Source organism: Chelmon rostratus, chromosome 5 (genome assembly GCF_017976325.1).
Source record: "Chelmon rostratus isolate fCheRos1 chromosome 5, fCheRos1.pri, whole genome shotgun sequence".
Classification (NCBI taxonomy): Eukaryota; Metazoa; Chordata; class Actinopteri; order Chaetodontiformes; family Chaetodontidae; genus Chelmon; species Chelmon rostratus.
The window spans coordinates 22,837,631-22,861,207 of NC_055662.1; the positions used below are offsets into that span (position 1 = coordinate 22,837,631).

A 23,577-nucleotide genomic window follows, 5' to 3' on the forward strand; every position below is an offset into this window, starting at 1 on the left:
ACCCAGCCATCCTGATTTGAACATGCGAAACAGACTCTTCTCATGTGTTGTAGATTTCATTTCTTTGGTTAATTACGCTGGTGGGATGAAACGGCATTTCATCCTGGGACTAAGCGGAGAAAAGGAGCAGTTGAGCCGGGGTGGAAAACTCCATCACAATTAGATGTATGCACAGCCTTTTTCTGAATTCTGAGCAGGTTTTCCATCGGTGAAATTCCTGATGATCTGAGCTGGGTTGAGCGTGCGCTGGGTGCTGATGTGACTAACAGAACACTCCAGCAGCGGAGCGCCGGTTGGGCTGCCGCAGAGGACTCTGGGTAATAAGGCTGCAGATGAGTGCTACCCAAAAAAACAAAATGGGAGAGTAGGGATTGGATGTGTGCATGCATGTGTGTGTGTGGGAAAGAGAAACACTTCTTATGCTGCGAGCCAAATGCAAACTCCCTGATCTGCAATACTGTGATGACCTCAAGCCAGACTTCTCCAAAGAGTACAACATGCTTAACTGAAAGAACACACAGTACCCCCACACACACAAGCACACACAGAACCCTGTAAAATTAATAATGTGTGATGGGTTGCTTCTATTGTATGCTTATGGATAAAAATAACAGATAAACATTCAGTTCTTGCATGCATTATTGATTTATACCTCTTTAAGGGTCATTAAATATTCTCTGATAATTAGGGTTTAAAGCTGCTATCATCAAGAATCTTATATCAACAATGGATCAAATGACTTCTTGTATGTAAAAGGGGTTGCTTTTAGTGGTGAACCCACGGTGAATTATCACAAACTCTCCACTTCGCTCAGGTCATTGTTTTGGTTTTCTGGCCCACATCCTAACTGTTCTGGTTCGCTCTCCCCACTCTTATCGGTGTCGTTTCCGAACACAGCAGGTGGCTGTTTTCTGTGGAAAAGCTCTGAAAGCCCAGCGCACACTACCTGCTGAACACTAAACAGCAGACAGACCAAGCATTCAATTTTAGTTTGTCTGTTGGCTTGATTGTATTGCGATTGGACAGATTATTGTGTTGTCATAAAGAGCACAGCAAGAAATGGATGTAAGACATTAGTCTTGTCCAAGCTGCCCCTTTGTGTCAAACTTTTATTTGATTGTAGCATCTTTCAAATTAATCTGATAATGAAGTTATTGTTGAAAAATGAGACTTTCCAGGTATCAACTGATCTGTGTTTCTTTCAACCTTTTTTTCAGTGCCAGATCAGTGGAGGAAGGGAGAGGGAGGCATTTCTGTCCTTTTCGGTACTACCACTTGAGGATGCTAAAGTCACAAAGCTTCAAATCCCACACATAGGAGCTTTAATATAAAATTATGAATGTAACATCTATAGCTTTGAGTACATTGATATTTTTGACCTTGCATCAGTGTGTCACGTTGTTTTCAAATCTGATTGCAAAATAATATATTTTTAATTTTGTTATATTTTACATTTATGTGTTCATATTTTAATCGTTATTACATCATAACAATATCAGTAATACTTCCCAATTCTCATGCACGTCTCTCAGGAAAGTCAGGACGGAGGCTGTATACTGGCTAGGACGTAGAGGCTCTCACCTGGGTTAAGTGTCCTCCATCTGGATACACCTCTCAACCTCAATCCCTTCTCTAAGCCTAGATGATGGATGGTCCTGCATCAAGGTCAGGACAGAGGTTGTGTGCCCATATTAACTACCCTCTTCCACTGATAGACTGTCAGACCCTTTGCGTCTGGAAGCCTCCCATAGGCCCTGATGTAAACAACTGCTGCAACAGCGGCTGTGTGGTGAGAGGCAGGAGTGGAGCGGCCCAAGAAACACATCACATGGACAAAATATATGTCACGGGCAGTTTCCTGGAAAAAGGCATTTTCATTTTTTATTACAACCTGTCTTTTATGGTGGTTTAGTGCCTCATAATGCGATCACGCTGCATTCCCCTTAAACAGGAAATGAGAACAAGTTGAGTAAGAGTCAGGACTACAGCGGTTTGAGTGATGGCGTCTCTTTCTTCACTGAGTCATAAAGTGGAGTTTAGAAGGGAGATCACCTGGATTTGATTTCAAGGATCTCTGTCATAGGCTGGAGGATTTGTTTTGAAACAGCCGGACAGCTCAAGGCAAATATTTGACCCAGCTTTGACAGACAACTCACTCTGTTTCTGCAGTAGCAACCCTTGAAGTGATGATTATGATGTGGCTTTAGATGCACTTTATGCACAGTGTGCATATTTATTTTGCACCTGCAGTTTTGTGTACTGTATGTAGGGAAATTCACACAAATATATGGAGCCATTTTGTGTTTTTTGGATGTCATGTTGTTGAAAACAATCTAATTCTTTATTTTATAGCTTTTCCAAACATCTCATTTTGACTGTCAGAGAGAATTTATAATAATGTATTGTTAGTCATGCTAGTAGTTTAGGTCTATGAATGAAAATGTCAATCTGCCGGTTGGTCAGTCAACAACTGCCAGACTGAATGTTGGCATTGCACGTTTCTGTAAACCACAGATATGCTGAAACTTAACGTTCTTGTGCTCATTTTTCTAAATGTTTCAATTTTCCATTGATGTTTTTTTTAAGGTCAGGTTAGGTTCAGGCACAAAAACTAGTTTAGGGTGAAAATACCCAATTTAGTACCCAAAAACAATGTCACTTTGATGCTTATCGTGGAAACGTATGAAGAAGAAGAAATGATATGATACATATAAAGCACACAATTTTTATGTATCTGTGCTTTGAAGAAACGTGTATTGCAGCAGTTACCTCTTTGGCCAGGACTGAAATATTTCTGCTAGATAAATGACTATGAAATTTTGTGATGAACATTTATGGTCCCCAGAGGTTTAATCCAAATGACTTTGATGAGGGCCTTCAGCAAGGATTGCAATGATATTTGGTGCAGATATTTATGGTTCCAACATCAAAACCGTCAGGTTGACTCTGACTGTTTTGAGTGAAATGTCGGATGGTTTGCCAATAAATTCAATATAATCATGTTCCTGAATGATTTGTAATCACTTTGCTGCTATAAAATCATAACCATTATCTTTGTCTGTGAAATTAACAAATTAATAAGCAAAAGTAAATCTTTATTTAATACATTTTTTAAAAGCTCAACATTTATCTTTATTTCATGGGTGAATCATTGGGTATCATACACAGATTCACACTTAGATCTAGATTAAAATGGGCTAAAGTGGTCAGTTGTAATATCTGGGGGAAAGAATACGTTATTGAAAGTGACACTTAAGAGTTATAAGATATTGCTCTTAAAAACACCTAAAGGTATTCCAGCATCTCTCTCTCTCTGCTTTTATGTCACACCATTTGTTACTTTTAGCTTTATTTTAAATGATAAACAGTTATAGTCCAATACAGACTGTTCTCACAATATCACTCATTTTTCACATGAACTCAAATCTGACAGCAGCATATGGTCTACATGGATAAAATGCCCGATGCAGACAGCAACAGAGGTGCAGAATCATTTAGTTCAAAGCTCGCAGCACAGCCAGCTGAAAAAGGAGAGCGGTCGGGCTTTGCCTGTAGAGCGCCTGTGTCTTCATGCTCCACTGCCTGCTTTGAAAGAAAGTGTTGCTCTGTTCCTCGCCGAGGTCTTTGGAAGGTGAACGGTAATTGCTGAGGGAGGATTTGGCCTGACGATGGAACAAAGCACCTCTTTTGTTTTACTGAGGTAACTCTTATACTCTGAGATGGAGCTCGACTTCAGACATGAACTTTAGACATGAATACAACATCTGGGTTGGCGGTTCCATTTTGTGTTAGTGTGTCAGGGTGTTTATGTGCTAACCACGGGGAGAAAGACAGACTGACTGACAGACAGAGACGGATTTGTACATGTAGACTGCGTTATGAGACTCCATAGTGTTCCTGACTCATTAGCTGCAGTGCTGGCCCTGTGGTAATGACATCATGGTGGCAGTATTAGCTTTTAAAGGCCGACCGCAGACTGAGCGAACTGTGATGCTCTTTTATAAAAGGATTCTTTCACTATGACTTCATCGTGTGGTTAACTTTTCAGGAAACCCCAAACAGGTCTTCTCCCATTGTTTGACTCCTATATAACAGTTATTGGATGGACAGACTATTAATGAATTAACATACAGACAGACATGAATTCACACTCTGTCTCACACACATGCAATAGATTACATGCAGAATGAGCATTATGAGACACTGGGCATGCTGCAAGAAACTGTTTTACACATGATAAGTGAAAAGGAAAGAAAAAACAGTAGGAGGCCATGATCATTTTGAGGTGACTGAAAAAGATGTTTTCTGGTTCTACATGAACATGTCTGAGTGTTGATCAGGCAGAGGGTGACAAAGGGCTTAGCTCTGCCTGGTTGTTGGGTCTTTCAACACCCCTCCAGAGTCTCCTCAGCCCTGACCAGCATTGTTTGTGGAGAAGAAAGCTATCAGAGGATCTGCACAAGATTAGGGCTGCCAACTGTTCCCTCTGCGCCTTCCTGTTTTGCCGCAGGAATTCTTTCGGCGTGTGTAAAAAAAAAAAAAAAAAAGCACGTAACTGCAAAAATGTGACACAGTTAACCCTTTCCTCTCAACATGCTCTGGAAGTCTCAAATATAAAAGATTTATAGTATTTTAGTTTTAGTGACACTCAAGAGTTGCTTTGTTCTGAAATGTGCATGTTTCCATCAGAGAGAAATTCAGGTTCATGCATTCTCTGGTTAAAGGAACAGTTTAACCTTTTTTGAATCTGAATATGAATCAGAATTGGTTTTACTGGTCAAGTATGTGTGCGCGTACAGTTTAAATGATTGTACTCAAGGTACTTGCATAAAAAGACCTAGAAAAGTTGAGATAAGTTAAATAGTGCAAATATACGGAATAAGCAATTTGTACAAAGAATGCTGAGGTAATAAACAATATATACAATGAAATGATTTGCTTTATTGTTGTGCTTTAGATGACGTGTGTGCAGTAAATATGAGGCTGGTTAAATTAGCTTAACATGACTCTGCCTGAAAACAATGTCCACCAATATTTTTTAATTTGTTTAGTTAAAAATCTGCAGCGTAAAAGCAACATTTTATTGGGGGGTACATGCAGGACTATTCTGAAGTCTTGTCATCTCCATGAGGTTGCCAGGCAAGACAGCGGAGAGAGTGCTCCCATCCAAGAAATAGTCCCGTACACAGGCCGCGAAAAAGTGATCTTCAGAGGGGCTGATTTTTCTCCTTCTGGACAGAGCAAGGCTCGCTGGTAGTAACTTGACATTTAATGGACAGATTTGCAACTGATACTAGTTTTCTTAGCAATCTTTTGGCAAGAAAGCAAATGTGCAAAAATGTCAAACTTTCCTTTTATGTGTTGAGAGAAACTTGCCAAATCTATTTATTGTGTGAGACATCTCACTTTCCGTCATTCAAATCCACCGACTATATTTTGTTTTCCCTTCCCAGAACCATTGTCCTGCAGTGCGTCCACCCTCTTGCTGCCCCTCTTTTCCGTCTTTTCCTTTCGTCCATCATCTCTTTTAACCCCCGTCACTAGTCTCAGCCCTCCTGTTCCTCTCCCGTTTCCCTTCTCCTTCGCTTTCCATCCTCGTTTTCACCCTCACACACCTCCTCCTCCTCTTCTCCTTTCCTTCTATCTAAATTGCAAATGGCAGCAGTGCCGACTGCCAGAGGAACTCCTCAATGTCATTAGAGCTGACCCTGTGGATTAACTAGAGGAGAGAGGCTGTGTGTAGAAACTACAGATCAATAACGCGGCTTATCCTCTGGGTTCTTTTACTTCACTTTGGATTTAGCTCTGATAAGCTGAAATGTCTACTCTATTCCTGTACAGCAAACAACAGGGTTATAACTGGGTGACATAGTGAAAAGAGAAATTATTAGGCAAAGATCGAGGAGTGATTAAGGGGTGAAATAATGATCAGAAAATTTCAAGTCATTACTGTGTTTGAGCCCACATGAAAAATGGACAGGTACACCAAAACTTTGATAATGAAAACACGTTACACACACCAACTGCCTCATTATAGACAGCAGATAGATAGATAGATCGATAGATCGATAGATAGATAGATATACTTTATTTATCCCAAGCTGGGAAATTGCAGTGCAGCAGCAGCATTACACACAGTGAAATAAGTGAAAAAATTGTGAAATAAGACTATAAAGAACAAACTATACATAATAAAATTATCAGAGCTGATGAGGGCTGTTATGGAGATTCAGGATGGACAATGTCAGAGGACGCATTTGGGTGCGTTTGAGATTAAGTAAAACAACATGAACTGGAAAAAGAAACGAACCAAGATGAAGAAAAATAAAGCTGACGTCAAGACGTAACTCCACCAGCTATCAGAATACCAACCCCGGCCGTCTGGATGATCCAATTAACAACGTGATGTGATATCTGTGAGATAAAGAGATGGATGGAGAGATAGATGTGTGTGTGTATGTGTGTATGTGTGTATGTGTGTGTGTCTTCATACCGTGTGTGGTTGGTTTACCGAGTTGGCAGGCAAAGTCAAGCCACCATGAGCTCAACTAAACCTGATAGGTGCCCTTCTCAGAGACAGCTAACGCCACAGACTATTATAAATGCTCGTGTGTGTGAGACCAAACTACTAGTTTATGAGTTATGGAAATTATTCCTAAATATCTTCGTACAATTCTTAAGAGTATTTCCTGCTAAAAACGTTTACTAGTGACAGTGCTGCTGATCTATTGTAAGTAACTGTGTGTGTGTGTGTGTGTGTGTGTGTGTGTGTGTGTGTGTGTGTATGTGGTTTAGTGTTTACTAAAATCCCATCTAGTCACAGCCATGTGTGAGTTAGATACACACCACCAAAGGTCAAGTCTGGTATCGTAAGCAATGCATGGCTTCCATACAGCCCAAACACAATCTCTGACAAGTCATTTGTACAATATGTTGTGCCTCACTACGCTCCAATGAAAACCTCATACTTTAGAGGAAACTGCTGGCAGGTCTATTCCCTTCTCAAATGGAGCAAGACAGCAGGTATGAAAAGATATGTGGTCAAGTTAACTCGTGCCAGGAGTTTTTATATGCCTTGTGCTGTCAGTTTTAATGGGTCGTTATCGGCCTTTTATGGCTGCATTGTGTACCATAAACCTATCAAAGGGCAGTTTAACTTCTTGTTATTAAAGCATTACAAAACATTATGCTCATCAGGCCACTGTGAAGCGTATTCCAGGAGTAGTTCTGAAAGAGCTGATCTGTATCTGGAAGAAATATGACATGTGGGTTTGAAATGTCAAGTTCTGTTCCCAGTAAGTTCTGTGTGGTCATGGTTTACGCTATACTGTATGAGGCATGAAGAGCATCAGGATAAAGTATTGAGTGCCATCTAGTGGCTAAACTATAGCAGGGCAGTTCACCCAAATTATAAAAGCCCATATTTCCTCACTTACATCTGGTGAGAGCAAGTCATGCCAACAGCTTTTGTTTTGTTTTCATTTTTTGTTCATCTGTAAGACTCCAGTGAATGGAATTTTCTGTGGAACTTGTAGCATTGAGAACGAAATGCCCCTCCCCCCATTACCCTGAATACTTCTTCTTGGGTAAAATCAGTAGAAAAGCTAAAAATCTGCACATCACCTGAAACTTTATCATGCGCACTAGAAGCTGAGCGACTGTCTGACAACAGAACGTACATTTCTAAATGATTCTGTTCAAAGCAGATCAAATGTGTGATTAGGTCATTTCTGGATCAGGGATTTGTCCATTCACATGCAAACCTCCACTCAGATTAGTATTAAATATGTCAACAATAAAAAATATGACAAAATAGAAAAAATCCTCCTGCATCTGCATATTCCAGACTGGAGAGCTTCTTCACACCAGCACTGGTCCTTGTTTACCCAATCATACTCTCAGTTCAAGGCTGAGGACACCTGTGACACTGGAGTGAAAGCTGTTCTATGTCAACAACCTGATTCTGATCAAAGCTCCATCCCTGTGTCTTCTTCTCCAGAGAACTGACACCAGCTGAAAGGAACTACAACACCAGAGACTGGGAGCTCCTGGCGGTTAGAATGGCATTGGAGGAATGGTGTCACTGGTTGGAGGGCTCTGAACAACCATTTGTGGTCCGGATGACCGCGAGAACCGTTCCTATATCCAGTTGTGTGGTGGTCCCGGTTCTTTAGCCAGTTCAGTTTTACCCTCAGCTACCGCCCCAGCTCCAGAAACGTCAAGCCCGACTGCCTTTCCCAGCAACATAGTGCTGCTGAGACCGGTACCGAACCCAAACCCATCCTTCCCTCATCCTGTGTGGTGGCTGCAGTTACATGTGAGGCAGAGGCCATGGTCAGGGATGCTGAGCAGCTTCAGCCAGACCCAGTTACATTACATCATTTCATGTTGTTCAGTGTTTCATAATCAAATAAATTCATCAAATTCTAAACCAAACCCAGAAGAAACACAATATATTAAAATTATACTTTTTGAAGAATGTTCTATCACCAATGTGTTGCAAATATACTTAAAATCGAGTGAAATGAAAGTACACTTGAAGCATACTAACACTGTATTACAAATGACTTGTACCTTTTATTAGTGCACTATATTACTATTAAAAGTAATTGCAATTTAGCCCATTTAGGTAAAACCAGGAGTGAGCTGCCAGAATGAGGTGTGTCAGTTATTTTTAATGGATTTTAATTTGTGGCAGAATGAGACTGAGGTTATTCCAACCGTGCAGAACAGATGTCTCATATTAATGATGATCTGAGGTCTTCTGTCCCCTCGTCAGTCCTGACTCTCCGCCTAAAACCAGGGCTGGTCCCTCGGCGCATGCGCAGTCGGTTGTGTTGTGTTGCGCTTTGGTAGAAGAGATTGTTTCAGCCACCGTGATAAACTATTATCGTCTAAACGGGTTGTTGCTTATTCTTTTGCATTAAACAATTTAAGTGTTTCACTGCAAGGAAACATTTGCTTTATTAAACTGGAATCTTTCTGATTTTTTTTTTTTTTTTGTTTGTTTTTTTACGTTAACTCGAGCCTCAGCGATGTTCGGGGAGATAATAAAGAACTTCGGCATAAATTTAAACGCTTTGAATGAGAAGAACACTGTCTCCAGCGGCGACCTGCTAACGGGACACATGTCCTTCGACCTCAAGAAGGAGACGAAGATCTCTTCGATCACGGTGTCCGTGACGGGAAAGGTCCGTGTCCACTGGAGCACGTCTGGAGGTGGGGGGAGGAAAGGGAGGAGGTCGCGAAAAAACTTCTCAGGAAAACTGGAATTCTTCAACTTAAAAAGCGTCATTTTGCAAGAAGACAGAGGTATGCAGGCACGGAGCGAGTTTGGATGCATGCAGCTTTGCAAACAGCCAGTCGATGTTGAGTAAAGTCACTGAGTTTGTTCCTCTTGCAGCTGCTGGAGTGGCCTCAAGACTTCAGCCTGGCACGCATGTGTATCCGTTTTCATGTCAGCTCCCGCTCGGGTGTGTATGAGCACTTTGTAATCCGGGTGTGACTTTGTATCTTTCTGCAACAGAGATCATTGTCATAACCCGTGCACATCAATATATCTTTATCACGTTAAGGTGGAAAAAGTCTATGCAGAAGCATGCTGATAACCAAAGCGAGGATGCAGCAACACTGCTATCTTGAACCATGTGATCTGTGCATGCTGTGAAGATCATCTGGGCTTGTTGAGTCTTAAAGTTCTGCAAAATGTTGTTTATCTTGTTTTTTTTTTTTTTTAATTTTGCAACAATGCAGAGACTTCCCATCAGCCTTCCGTGGGGTTCATGGACAGATAGAGTACGTGCTGACAGTGGGCATCAACAGACCCTGGCATATGACCAAGAACTTTGTGACAGAGTTGAACTTTGTGAACCGCATCAACACCAACCAGCCAGAGTTGTGGGTAAGTGATCCATGTTGACCATCCAGGGGGAACGCGAAAAGCTGCTGGGCCCTTATTAACCCTTATTAATCGTCTGTTTGGGGTGTGCAGTTTCTACACTGGAACACTACTGTGTGCCAATTTGAACACATTCATGAAGGTACGAAAAACTAGATTTTGGACGATGGCATCCTTTTCAAGACATTTCCTTACTGAGTGTGTTTTTCATGGATACTGTTGTCCCACAATGCAATGCACAAACAAGTGGAAGTGATTCTCACTCACAGCTGCAAAAAATTAGAGACAGCCTCAGAAAAATCTAATAAAAGCACATTACAGATGTATTACATAGTGTGTGTGGCTGACTGGCTGACTTACTGTTTCTCAGTCTGTAAAGGTTCATCACGTCCATTTATGTCTGTTGCACACCTGTTCTGCTGCCTCTGTTGTTTTCCTGCAGGCTCCTCTCCTAGGCATCAACAGCATGACAGTGTGCAGCCTGTCGTGTGCCTCGAGTGCTATCACAATGAACGTCAGCACAGAGAAAAAAGCCTTCACCCCTGGTACCGTATCCATCCGTCCATCCCTGAAATAATCATTCATTAATTCATTAAAATATCCACATCCAAATACCGTCCTTTCTTCCTCCAGGTGAAACTGTAAAAATACTTTGCGACATAAGCAATGCTTCCTCCAAAACAGTTACTCCAAAGGTAAAACTGCAACAGAAACAGGTTTTCTACACCAACAACAAGGTCCACAGCAGGACGGCTTCCAAGACTTTGGTGTCCAAGACTGGGCATCCCATCGAAGGTCACACCTCTTTCGCTCACACTGAGATCATGGTCACTATACCTCAGCTTTCAGCGCTCTCCATCTCTAACTGCAGCATCCTGGTGGTTGAATACTTCATTCAGGTTGGTACCAGTGACAGAGTGGTGGTCTGATGGTGCAGAGCTAAGCTGCAGGAAGAAAGCATTCACTCACTTGTTCAGAGAGCTTTAATTTACTGTATCTGTACTGTAAGTCTGTATCTTGTTTCCTTGTGTCTCCCACAGGTGAGCCTGAAGCTATGGCCTTTCAATGACCTCGTAGTGCTGGTTCCCATCATCCTGTATGATGCCTCTGTAAACACTCGTGTCATTGGTGAGTGAGGGAATGAGAATGTGTGAACATCTCGTTTCAAACGTGTCTAAAATGACATGATGGTGGGATGTTTGTCTGTATCCTCTCAGTCCGACTTGTTCCTCGGGGAACTATATTTCTCAGGGTTTTAGTGTCGGGCTCAGCTGAGTGGGATCGCCTTTGCCACTGAACATTTGTTTACACACAGTTTGTATTGAAACATCGCTTTTTTGTATGTTTAATTGCAATTTTATATATGTCTTTTCTTCTGTTTTGCTCATGTTGGTACAATTAAGCTTCCAAAAGGTTGTTTGCATATGACGTCTAACGCTGTTTTGTTGCAGCGCGAACTGCAGATGGAGGACAGGAAGTGATGCACTGGTCATAGAGCCATAGCCAACATTTGATTTTCTGTTTATACCTTCCTCTCGTATTTTCATCTGAACGAGCACAGTAATAACTTTTCTCCATCTCGTCCATTGCCTTTTTCACTTCCTCCCCTCCATCTGAATTCACCGCCACATGCATTAGCCCTTCTTTCCTGCCTTTATTTTATTATTTTACCTCAACAGTGCGAATTGATTTCATGTTGACTGTTAAAAGGAAAATAACGGATATCATTATCAAACATGTCCATGTTTCCTCTTGTTTTGTCACCTTTTTATACACCTTTTTATACCTGTATATGTCAGCTGTGTGTTGTCAGGACCTATTGTTACATCAGGGTTAAAAGTATATGCACCATAGAGCTTTTTTATGCAGCAACTGACTCTTCAGTATATTAAATATAAGCCAAAGACACAGTGGAACAGTGGAACGTTACACTGCCTTTACTCAGTTTTCTGATCTTGTGTGTTTTATCCATTATTCACTATGGATTATTGTAGACAGCCATTGGAAATCTGTTCTGTTTCAGCGTACGATTGAGTAGATTGAAGCATTGGGGGGAAGATGTGTTGCAGTTTGAATGTTATTACCACTTACACAACACCAGAGTTTTGATTATTGATGTGTATTTCCAGTGTCCACTGTTAGTATTCAGAGCAGATTCTTCTGTTCTTGTCTCAATGGAAAACATGTTGCAGTATGTCAAATCCCAGCTACATCTTCATAGATTGTCTCATGCAGTCCTGAACAATGTAACATCAATAATACCAATTGTATTTCACTCTGTAATCTGACTGAATCAAAAGCCTGGCCACAGTAAGGGTGAATGTTCTCTACATGATGATGACAACAAAGACCTACCATGCAAACAGCTGAATGCTCGGCTGAACTGGTTAATGCACCAAATTACTTTTGCTCCCTTCAGCAGAGAAGATGGTGCAAGTACCATGCAAAGTAAATTCACTCTTTTTAGCCTAATTACATATCATTGCGAACACCATCACCTTAATTTCCTGGAGGAAAGCCGTCTCCCATTTGCTATTCAGCTGGCACTCACTCTGAAAGAGCCAGTATGTTAATATTCACTAACTCATCTCTGCATATTTAACCCCTTATTGACTTTTGTGGAGAGTTTCATTATTTTCAAATGTGGTTTCACATCATCTCAGACTGCTGCTTTCATATGTGTGAAAATGAAATTTGGAAGGTTTTTATTTAAGTGTGAAACCACTTTACAGTATTGGACTTTAGTAGGATAAACATACATGATGTTTAGATGAAGCTGAATTTGAATGTTTTTTGTGAAATTGTTTCTTATGCATATAAACCACTGTGTCCTGGCTGCAAATATAGTGCGGTGCATCTGGTTTCCTGTAGAGGGCAGCAACACGCAGGGTTACGGTGTGAGGCCCTGACAGTTTTAACAGTTTGGAGGCTCGCCCTCTGTATCATATCTTTTAAAAATATTTTTGAGACAAAATGCCACAAACCTGCCAAGTGAGTGCTGAAAACTGCCACACATATTTCATGGATGACGCGTATGATGATGGCGACCCCAGCAAGAAAGTCGCTGTCGAAGTTTCCATCATTTGCGGACGGTGACTCTTGGAACGCTGACAGAACCTTGACAACAGGTTTAGCCACATACCCACGGCTGTTTTTATGGCAGCTTCAAGGACAGTCTCACATCAGCAGGCCATGGACCTTCACTTTAAATCATGTACTGTAATAAGTGATATACTCAAGAGTGATATAATAAAATATGGAAATGAATGAATGTGTTAGTTGTACTTATTATTTTTGTTGTAACTGTGCAGCACTGTATAAATAATTACTCTCTTGCTAAGAACTGCTTTTCAGAATAACATTTAAAGGTAATCGAGGATTCTTACACACTGTTACGTGCAACACCAGCACTGTGTTTTTTGTGTCTCTTCTCCCCCTTCCCTGTGTTCTTTCCAGGTGATTACAGTACTAATACACACACCTGCGTGGGCTGGCCCTGTTTGCGATTGGTTCCTGCTGGCCTATCACAGAGGGGAAGACCTTTTAAAATGGAGGACGTTGCTGGCCCTTCTCGCTCTCTCGCCATTCTTGTGCTGATGTTGCATTTGTTTAGTTGTGTGGTGGTTTTTGGCTGTGGTGGGAGGTTACTTTTCTATTTGGGACTAGGTAAGTGGGTGCCCGATACATTTTTACACACACACAGGTGATTCCACTGTCTAAACTCACTAGGTATATTGGTTGTGCCACCCCTGTATTATTTTTGAGATGTTCCTTTGTTAGACAAGTCAGGTAGGCATTTTGTTTGTGTCTTATTTTCGTTAGACAGTTCAGTCAGGCCTACTTTTGTTATATTTATTTCATTTGTTTCGGCACAATCACTTTGTCCCATCCTCCCCCACCTGAGTGTTTTTTTTGTTACAATAAACCACACTTTTTTTCACTTCCACTGTGACTTGTTCATTTCTTGATTGTCGTGTTGTCGTCTGCCTGGGCTGACCAGGTGGACGTAACACAATTGGGGGCTCGTCCGGGATACTTTTTTCCTGAGCTATGACAATCAGAATTGTTGAGTCAAAGTGGTTGTGTGATTGAGAGCAAGCATGAGCTTTAGTTTGCAGGACTTTATTGATGATCCTAGTTTTGAAAAACTTGATTCATGCCGCAAGGATGATTTGTTATGTATTGCAGCACACTTTAATATTCCTGTACAGAAGTATAGTGTTAAAAAGGAGATCAAAAATAAAGTTTTAGAGAAGCTAGTGGAGTTACAGGTCCTTACAGACCCTCTTGCTTCTGTTCAGGCAGAGGCTGAGGCTCCTCCAGAGGAAGTTTCTGTGGCTAGACCAAGTGCTTCCTCTGTGCCAGATGATGATGGGGGACAGCAGGTTGCACAGACCACACCTCATGTGGATAAGACTGTCCATGAGGGTCCTCCTGCAACCTTGCCTCGTTTTGAGCCTTTCTCCCCAGAAAGTCATGGGTTTAGTGGCGATGCCAAGTTAAAGGTTCGTTTAGCTCGCCTTCAACTAGAGGCACAGGAAAAGGAGAGCAGGCGGAAAGCAGATTATGACCTCCAACTGCAGGTTCGCAGGTTAGAAATAGAGGCTGATAAGGAAGTCAAGTTGCGGCAGCTTGAGGTAGAGGCCATGAGAATTTCCTCGTTGCAGGTGATGGCACACACATCTGAGAATTTGGCACCTTCACAAACAGTTTTCCACAAACAAAGTTTCGATGTTAGTAAGAATATTGCTCTGGTCCCAACATTTCGAGAAGCAGAGGTTGACTCTTATTTCAGTGCATTTGAAAGAATTGCAACTGCACTAGAGTGGCCAAAGGACATGTGGCCTATCCTTCTTCAATGCAAGCTGGTCGGTAAAGCACAAGAGGTTGTGGCGTCTCTTTCCTTGGAGAATAGTTTAAAATATGATGTGCTGAAGGAGTCAATTTTGCGTGCCTATGAGCTTGTGCCAGAGGCTTACAGGCAGAAATTCAGAAATCACAAAAAGTCATGTGGTCAAACCTTTGTTGAATTTGCACGAGAAAAGGGGGTTCTTTTTGACAAGTGGTGCAGTGCTAATGATGTCAAGAACAGTTTTGAATCTCTTCGTGAGCTGATGTTATTAGAAGACTTTAAGAATGCTTTGCCTGAGAGGATGGTGGTTTTCTTAAACGAACAAAAAGTGACTACACTGTCTAGAGCAGCTGTCTTGGCTGATGAGTTTGTTTTAACACATAAAAATGTGTTCATGTCTTCTTCCCGTCCTGACAGAGTCACAATGTCTCACCCCATGAGACCCGAATCTGGCCACGCTCCTTTTGAAAAGTCTAAGGTACCACAATCAACCCCTCGAGACACTCGTGAGTGTTTCTATTGTCACAAGAAGGGTCATGTCATCGCTGATTGTCCTTCTTTAAAGCGTAAGCAACAGTTTCCCTCTAGCTCCTCACAACCAAAAGCCATGGGTCTGATTAAGACTGTTTCACTTCCAGACACCGAAATGTCACAAGATGACGTGGAGGATGATGAACCTGATCCCTGTTTCAAACCCTTCATCTCAGAGGGCTTTGTTTCACTTACTGGAGATCCAAAAGATCAACAGTCTGTAACTGTCCTTAGGGATTCAGGGAGTGCCCAATCCCTTATTCTAGAGGGCATCTTGCCTTTATCATCTGAATCATCATGTCACTCAAGTACAGTAGTTCGTGGTGTTGAAATGGGTTTTGTACTTGCTCCTCTACACAAAATTCATCTTCAGTCTTCCCTGGTCAGTGGGTTGTTCAAAGTGGCTGTCCTTCCTGCTTTGCCCATTAAAGGTGTTGATTTCATTCTTGGCAATGACATAGCTGGAGACAAGGTTGTGCCAGTCCCCGAGGTAGTAGACAGTCCCGATCTAAACCTCGAGTCCGACAACACAACCCAGAAATGTGAAATCTTTCCTGCATGTGTGGTAACCAGAGCCGAGTCCAAGAAATATGGTGTTGACTTGTCTGATTCTTTCCTGGTTGTTGAGCAGGATCCTGATGCTGTGATGGAAGAGTCTGAAAGTTGGGTAAAGCTACCAAACGCTATCAAACCTGCAGATGCTGCATCCTCCTCTTCCAGTCCGGAGGTTATGAAACTACCAGCTACCCGAGATGAATTCATTGCAGCACAACAAGGTGATACCACACTTTCAAAATGTCATTCTTCTGTTCTCAGCCCTGTGGAGACCAAGATGAAGAAAGTTGCCTACATTTATGATGATGGCCTGTTGATGCGTCGCTGGGTTAACACTGCTTCGGAGGAAGATGCAAATTGGAGTGCACCTTACCAGGTTGTTGTGCCTAAGGCTTATCGTTCGCAGGTGCTGTCCTTAGCTCATGACCATCCATGGTCAGGACACATGGGGGTGACGAAAACCTACAACAGAGTCCTTAAACATTTCTTTTGGCCAGGACTCAAATCTGATGTTGTCCATCATTGTCGTACTTGTCATATATGTCAAGTTACAGGGAAGCCCAACCAGGTTATCCCCCCTGCACCTCTTTGCCCCATTCCAGTAACGGGAGAGCCATTTGAAAAAGTTATTGTTGATTGTGTGGGACCATTGCCCAAGACTAAGGCTGGAAATCAATTTCTACTAACAGTGATGTGTGCTTCCACCAGGTTTCCAGAGGCCATACCACTCCGGAAAATAACAGCTCCAGTTGTCACCAAGGCTTTGGTAAAGTTTTTCACAGTGTTTGGTCTGCCGAGAGTGGTTCGATCAGACCAAGGGACCAATTTCAAGTCTAAGGTGTTTGCCCAGGTGCTTAAAACTTTAGGCATTGAACATAAGACATCCAGTCCTTACCATCCTGAAAGCCAAGGAGCACTTGAGAGGTTTCACCAGACCATGAAATCCATGTTGCGCAAGCACTGCCTTGAGTCTCAGAAGGACTGGGATGAAGGTGTCCCATTCATTTTGTTTGCCGCTCGAGAGGCTGTACAAGAATCACTAGGTTTCAGTCCCGCTGAGCTAGTGTTTGGACATGAGGTCCGGGGTCCTTTGAAGGTCCTTAAAGAGCAGTTGATCACACCAGAAAAAGGGGTCACACATATTCCAGAATATGTTGCTAAGCTCAAGGATCGCCTCCAGCTAGCCTGTTCTTTGGCTAGAGAGGCCCTGACTTCTTCCCAGGTGAAGATGAAAAAACACTACGATCAGAGAGCGACAGCCCACTCATTTCGGCCAGGTGACAAAGTCCTGATTCTCTTGCCTGTTTCTGGTACTGCCCTCTCAACAAAATTTTCTGGTCCTTATGTTATAGAGAAAAAACTCAGTGACACAAACTATATCATCAAAACCCCTGATCGCAGGCGGCGGACCAGAGTGTGTCATGTCAACATGATGAAACAATACTGCTCCAGAGAAACCCGGAATGAGTCATCTACAGATCACAATGTACAGACTGCTGTCTCACCTGTGGCTTCCATCTCAAAGGTGAGCTCTCTTGATGAAGATGGTGATGATGAGTTGGTGATGCACAGTGCTACACCACAGGGGGCAAGACTCAGTAATACTGAAGTATTGTCCGATTTGTCCCACTATTTGTCTCATCTCTCTGATGACCAGCGTTGTGATGTTCAGAAGCTCATCGGTGATTTCCCTGATTTGTTCAATGACATTCCCTCACAAACGTCTGTTATTGCTCATGACATTGTTCTGACAAACCCAGCACCGATAAAACAGCATGCATACCGGGTCAATCCCACTAAGAGAGAAATCATGAGAAAAGAGGTTGACTATCTCCTACAGAATGGCTTTGCAGTCCAAAGTTCCAGTCCATGGAGTTCTCCTTGCCTTCTTGATACGAAGTCTGATGGAAGTCCAAGATTTTGTACTGACTTCCGCAAGGTAAATGCTGTCACTGTTCCTGATGCACATCCGCTACCACTTATTGATGACTGCATTGATGAAATCGGTCCGGCACACTTTGTCAGTAAACTTGACATGTTAAAGGGATACTGGCAGGTTCCTTTAACTCCGTGTGCCTCTGAGATTTCGGCTTTTGTGACTCCTGACAGTTTCCTCCAGTACACTGTAATGCCCTTTGGTCTGTGCAATGCACCTGCTACTTTTCAGAGGCTAGTGAGTAAAGTACTGGGAGGTGTTTCGAACTGCAGAGCATATCTGGATGACATTGTGGTGTATTCAGATGACTGGCTTAGTCACATGACTACACTGAGGGAAGTCTTCACCCGTCTCTCCAGTGCTTCTCTTACTCTGAACCTTGCCAAATGTGAATTTGGAAAAGGCACTGTGCTTTATCTTGGCCAACAGGTTGGACGAGGACAGGTGCGTCCTGTGGATGCGAAGATCTCTGCCATCACAACGTTCCCCACTCCTACCACCAGAAGAGAGTTGCGTCGTTTCCTGGGGATGGCTGGCTACTATCGCCGGTTCTGCAGGAACTTCTCCTCTGTGGCCGCTCCACTGACCGCCTTAACCAGTCCTTCAAAACCATTCAGTTGGTCCAGTGAGTGTCAGCAATCTTTTGAAAGTCTGAAAAGTCTTCTGTGTTGCACTCCTGTTTTGTCCGCACCCGACTTCTCTTTGCCCTTCAAGCTGGAGGTTGATGCCAGTGCAGTCGGAGCTGGGGCTGTCCTTCTGCAAGAAGACCACCAGGGCATCGCTCATCCTGTGAGTTACTTTTCACGAAAGTTCAACAAACATCAACTCAAGTATTCTACCATCGAAAAAGAAGCTCTTGCCCTACTGTTTGCACTGCAGCATTTTGAGGTGTATCTCGGGTCCAGTGTGAAGCCTATCCAGGTTTTCACAGATCATAATCCTCTCGTGTTTCTCTCCAGGATGCAAAATCACAACCAACGTCTGATGCGTTGGTCCCTAATTGTTCAGAATTTCAACCTCACAATCCGTCATAAAAAGGGATCTGAGAATGTCCTGGCTGATGCCTTGTCACGTGCATTGTAGTTGTGTATGTAAGTGGTGTTGAATGCACCCTTGATCTTGTCTGCTCTTGGAAGCTAAGCAAGGGTAGGACTGGGTAGTAGTAGGATGGGGGACTGCCTGGGAATAGGCTTAGGTGCTGTAAGCTTGGTTCCAAACATTAATGTTTGGACTTATATGGGTGGGGGTGTTACGTGCAACACCAGCACTGTGTTTTTTGTGTCTCTTCTCCCCCTTCCCTGTGTTCTTTCCAGGTGATTACAGTACTAATACACACACCTGCGTGGGCTGGCCCTGTTTGCGATTGGTTCCTGCTGGCCTATCACAGAGGGGAAGACCTTTTAAAATGGAGGACGTTGCTGGCCCTTCTCGCTCTCTCGCCATTCTTGTGCTGATGTTGCATTTGTTTAGTTGTGTGGTGGTTTTTGGCTGTGGTGGGAGGTTACTTTTCTATTTGGGACTAGGTAAGTGGGTGCCCGATACATTTTTACACACACACAGGTGATTCCACTGTCTAAACTCACTAGGTATATTGGTTGTGCCACCTCTGTATTATTTTTGAGATGTTCCTTTGTTAGACAAGTCAGGTAGGCATTTTGTTTGTGTCTTATTTTCGTTAGACAGTTCAGTCAGGCCTACTTTTGTTATATTTATTTCATTTGTTTCGGCACAATCACTTTGTCCCATCCTCCCCCACCTGAGTGTTTTTTTTGTTACAATAAACCACACTTTTTTTCACTTCCACTGTGACTTGTTCATTTCTTGATTGTCGTGTTGTCGTCTGCCTGGGCTGACCAGGTGGACGTAACACACACATTTCTGTAAAAGTGTATATATTTGCTAACATTATGGTGCTTTCAAGCATGTATTTCCTCACACCTTTGGACATCAGGTGTGTTTGACAGGTGATAGACACACCCACATAAGGCCAGCCAGCAGCAGCCTGCTGTAGCATATGCTGCCAGTAATGCTGTCAGCAGTGATACACAGAGTCAACTCGTTCATGAAATAGTGTGCTTTAACCGCTGCATTGATTTAAACAAGAAACATGCAGATAATATTCTGTTTCCACCAATTTCGTTTTCCCAAAGTAGCATTTTATATTTTTTGTTTATCATCTAAGAGCAGTTCAAACCAGGATGCAAGATTTATTGTGGTTTAATGATTACCAAAATTAAAGTGTCTATCTGCAGGCAGGGACACACCTCACAACATGTAGAATCTCTTTCCACACTTGCACTTACATCTTAGCTTGGTGGTCGCACAGTGTATCATGTCAGTTAAGAGCTTTTTAGTGGGATATAATCCCATAAACAGCAGCAACATTTTCACCAGTGGGGATTATATTACTGGAAAAATTACACTAGAGCTGGCAAAAGAGTGCAAAATAGAATCACTCTGGGTAAAGATGAAGGGCAAAGCTGAAGTCCAGTGGTCTGAAAATCACGGGAAAACAGTCGTAACGTACCACGACAAGATGAAGTACTTCAGCATCAAGCAGTTTATCATTCAGGAGGGTCAGGGTAAGTGAGCTCTTTATTTATTCGTTTCTGATCTGCACACACAACATGACACACAGCTTGGTTTTCTTTAGTGGTAATTTTCCAAGTTTCACTGGTGAGATTTAAGGATATCTAAGAGGTTAAATAAATCCCACAATCTGCATTTAATCAAATACACATGCTGCAAAGAGAAATCGAAACTGTCGCTGACCTAATGCATAAGCTCCATGTTTGTGTCTCTGTGGCCCATTCACACTGACAGCAAGTGCAGTTAACAGCAAGTTTGTTCTTAAATTTTGTTTGTCTGATATAACACTGTTACCTTATTCGAAGAGCTAGCAATTATTTATTGATTCATGGTCTGCTTAATAAATCGTGCTGTAATCAGTGATGGAAGCCATATTAAGTAGCTTTATTGCCTTTCAGGCAACAATATTGTTGACCAGGGCTGCCACGTCTACCCATTCACATTTCAGATCCCTGCAGAGTGAGTGTTCTCTAAGTAAACAGCCGAATAAAAAACTATAATACTTTTACCAATGTGTTTAACCATGACCATTCATAAATTTCCACTCGGGATGAGAAGCTATATAATGTCGTTCCCCTGCTTTGTAAGTATCAACTTTAGACAATCTATATATAGTGCTACTGAAAGCAGGACTGTCACTTATCCAGTCTGTTTCGTACATTGTGTTGTCACCTGTTGCAGAGACCTGCCATCCTCCTTCAAAGGCTCATTTGGAAAGATTATGTACACACTGGAGGCAAATCTGAGCAGGTCGATGAGAGTAGACAGCAAAGCTAAGGCGCAGTTCACCCTCGTCCACAGTCCGAAACTACACAGTGATCCGGTGCTGATGGTACCCACCTTTCAACACACACTCACACATGCACATCCAGTGTGTTTGCTGTTTGACATTGCTGCAGTAATGGGAAGCAACACTGTCTCATGCTAATTTGTCATTTTCCTGCCAGAGTCCACAGCACGAGAAGACTGAGAAGAAATTGAAGCTCTTTTCATCAGGGACACTGGCCATGGATGTAAATATTGGGCAAACAGGCTTCCACCAAGGTCATTTTAAATCATCATGATTGAATCACACATTCACCTCACAGATTATCTTAATAGTGGGTTGCAGTAAAAGATAAACTCTCCACAGTTGAACCATAGCTCAAAGTCCCCATGCTCATGGAAATGCTTTATGGTCTAAAGATAAGACAACAAATGAGAGATGTAGCAACAGTAACGGCAGAAAAGTAATTTAAAAATGGCCTTACTTGACCTGATTGCTAATGGCAGCTAATGTTAGTTTTGCGTGGTAAGACACAGAGTTGGCTTGTTTTTTGATCTTTTTGGTTGTTTTCCTGTTTTTTCTGCTTCTTGAAGGAAATGTTAGGGTTTGTTTTCCTGCTCTGTTTGCTTTTTGAAGGAAATGGTAGGGTTTGCTGCTTCTTGAAGGAAATGTTAGAAGAGGCTGTTAAATCTAGTCTGTGGTTTAGGCCTCCACCTTCAGCACCTTCTAAATTTTCCACCCCCTACCCGAACAAGGGTCTGTATCCAATCCCTACTTTCATCTTTTGACTCTACCTCTTTATTTTCTATCCCCTACCCGAACCAGGGTTTGTATTCCCACCCCGCTTTTTCTTGGTGCAGTTGGTGAGAGGCAGGGGTAGATGATGGTAGTGTGGCAATCGGCAGTTACATGTGGCATCTAGGCCTGTGGTAGCATTGTAGCAGCTAACAATAGCTAAAGCGGTGAGAGTATGATAGTATCTTAGCAGTTAGTATTGGTAGCTAGCAATTAACATTAACAGTATAGGTGAATCTAGCGTTATTGTCTTTTTCTGTTCCTCTTAGCAGGTAGCGGTTAGCACATAACATTAGCTAAATGGTAGCATCGGAACTGTATTGTCTTCTTCTGTTCTTCCTAGCGGTTAGCAGTAGCATTAGCAATAGTTAAATGGTAGCATCGGTACTGGCCACTACCTGGAGTATCTCTGGGTCAGTTGAACGTGGCGGTGCTGTTTGGATTGTGTAGGAGCAGTGTGAACTGGCACTAGGGGGGGTGACTCTGGGACGCCGGAGTTCACTGCCTAACCTCCTGGAGGTGTAGTGGGACTAAGTAGGCGAAACACTGTTGAAGGGAGGTTTCCACCTGATGACCCCCAGAGACGTGTTAGGAATCACTGCTCTTTGGCAGGTATAGAGGCAGATTAGAGCTCCAAGGTTCTTCACTGAGAATGAATCCTCTTTTTGAGCACAAGTATCTTGTGTTTAAATTAACAGCAATGCTCAATTTGTGCTTCTGTTAGGCAACATTTTAGCAGTAATGAGTATTTTGAAATTGCTGCTTGTAGCCAAAGAGACAATTCAGCAAAAGTAACACAGATTAACTTTAAAGTGATTATTACTGAAAAGAAAGATATCATTTCAAATATCTTTAGTTTATCTTTTTAAGAGGTAGATTGTGTGCGCTGCTCTGTTTTGCAGGCGAAGGCATAAAAGTTGTGGCCTCCATTCAGAACAGATCATCTCGTGATGTTAAGCCCAAGTACCATCTGTATAAGAAACAAAGTTACTTTGCAAAAGGGAAGAGGAAACTCGAAACCAAAGACATCCTGAAAGAGGTGGGTGACGCCATCCCGCCTTCTGCAGGCCAGACTGTCACCAGGATCATCACCATCCCTCCCAGCACGTGTGTGTCCATCTTAAACTGCAGCATCATCACAGTGGAGTACAGGCTCAGGGTGCGTATCCCTCCTCCCAAAGCACGTCAGTGTGTCTTTACGTCAACAGGGCTGCATGATCACGATGATAAGTGCTGACTATGTCTCCACCACAGGTCTATCTGGATGTCAAGTATGCTTCAGACCCCGAGATCAAATTACCTATAGTCATCCTGCAGGGTTTACAGGAGCCTGATGAGGAGCATCTGCTCGCTTATCCTCCCTACGGAGCTGAAGCGTATGCAGGCTCACACATGCCAGGAGGGCCCGGCTACCCACAATACCCAATGTTCACAGGCCCTTCTGCTGTACCTCCAACCAGTGAGACAGCTATGATGTACCCCCCCTTGACTAATTTCAATGAAAAATCCTAGTACTTAGTAGCTTAGCTTAGCTTAAATATTGATTTGGAGGGTGCAGCACCCTCTTTTGATTCAGAGTATTAAACAAGTTTTTACTGATTTCCTGTTATCCGGGCAAAATGGCAAGAATGATGCATTGTAAAGATATTTCTATT

At 42.5% G+C, this 23,577-nt stretch overlaps 2 protein-coding genes across 2 annotated transcripts; both read left to right on the forward strand.

The window, feature by feature from the left end:
* Positions 1-8,850: 8,850 nt before the first annotated feature.
* Positions 8,851-13,151, forward strand: LOC121606909 (arrestin domain-containing protein 3-like). The gene is made up of 6 exons (XM_041937513.1): positions 8,851-9,312; positions 9,404-9,473; positions 9,754-9,901; positions 10,341-10,443; positions 10,532-10,797; positions 10,939-13,151. The coding sequence occupies exons 1-6, from the start codon at positions 9,036-9,038 to the stop codon at positions 11,032-11,034; spliced, it is 960 nt and encodes a 319-aa protein (XP_041793447.1). The 5' UTR covers positions 8,851-9,035; the 3' UTR covers positions 11,035-13,151.
* Positions 13,152-20,104: 6,953 nt separating this feature from the next.
* Positions 20,105-23,434, forward strand: LOC121606252 (arrestin domain-containing protein 3-like). The gene is made up of 6 exons (XM_041936454.1): positions 20,105-20,354; positions 20,760-20,820; positions 21,043-21,193; positions 21,309-21,405; positions 22,825-23,081; positions 23,177-23,434. Exons 1-6 carry the CDS (start codon positions 20,105-20,107, stop codon positions 23,432-23,434), a joined length of 1,074 nt encoding a protein of 357 aa, XP_041792388.1.
* Positions 23,435-23,577: the final 143 nt, after the last annotated feature.

Excerpts from the sequence above, each read along its gene's own strand:
- LOC121606909 (XM_041937513.1), top strand. The coding sequence starts at position 9,036 with ATGTTCGGGGAGATAATAAAGAACTTCGGCATAAATTTAAACGCTTTG. Across the intron at positions 10,444-10,531 it reads GAAAAAAGCCTTCACCCCTG|GTGAAACTGTAAAAATACTT; the intron begins GTACCGTATCCA and ends TTCTTCCTCCAG. Across the intron at positions 10,798-10,938 it reads TGGTTGAATACTTCATTCAG|GTGAGCCTGAAGCTATGGCC; the intron begins GTTGGTACCAGT and ends TGTCTCCCACAG.
- LOC121606252 (XM_041936454.1), top strand. The coding sequence starts at position 20,105 with ATGTCAGTTAAGAGCTTTTTAGTGGGATATAATCCCATAAACAGCAGC. Across the intron at positions 20,821-21,042 it reads ACATTTCAGATCCCTGCAGA|AGACCTGCCATCCTCCTTCA; the intron begins GTGAGTGTTCTC and ends CACCTGTTGCAG. Across the intron at positions 21,406-22,824 it reads GCAAACAGGCTTCCACCAAG|GCGAAGGCATAAAAGTTGTG; the intron begins GTCATTTTAAAT and ends TCTGTTTTGCAG.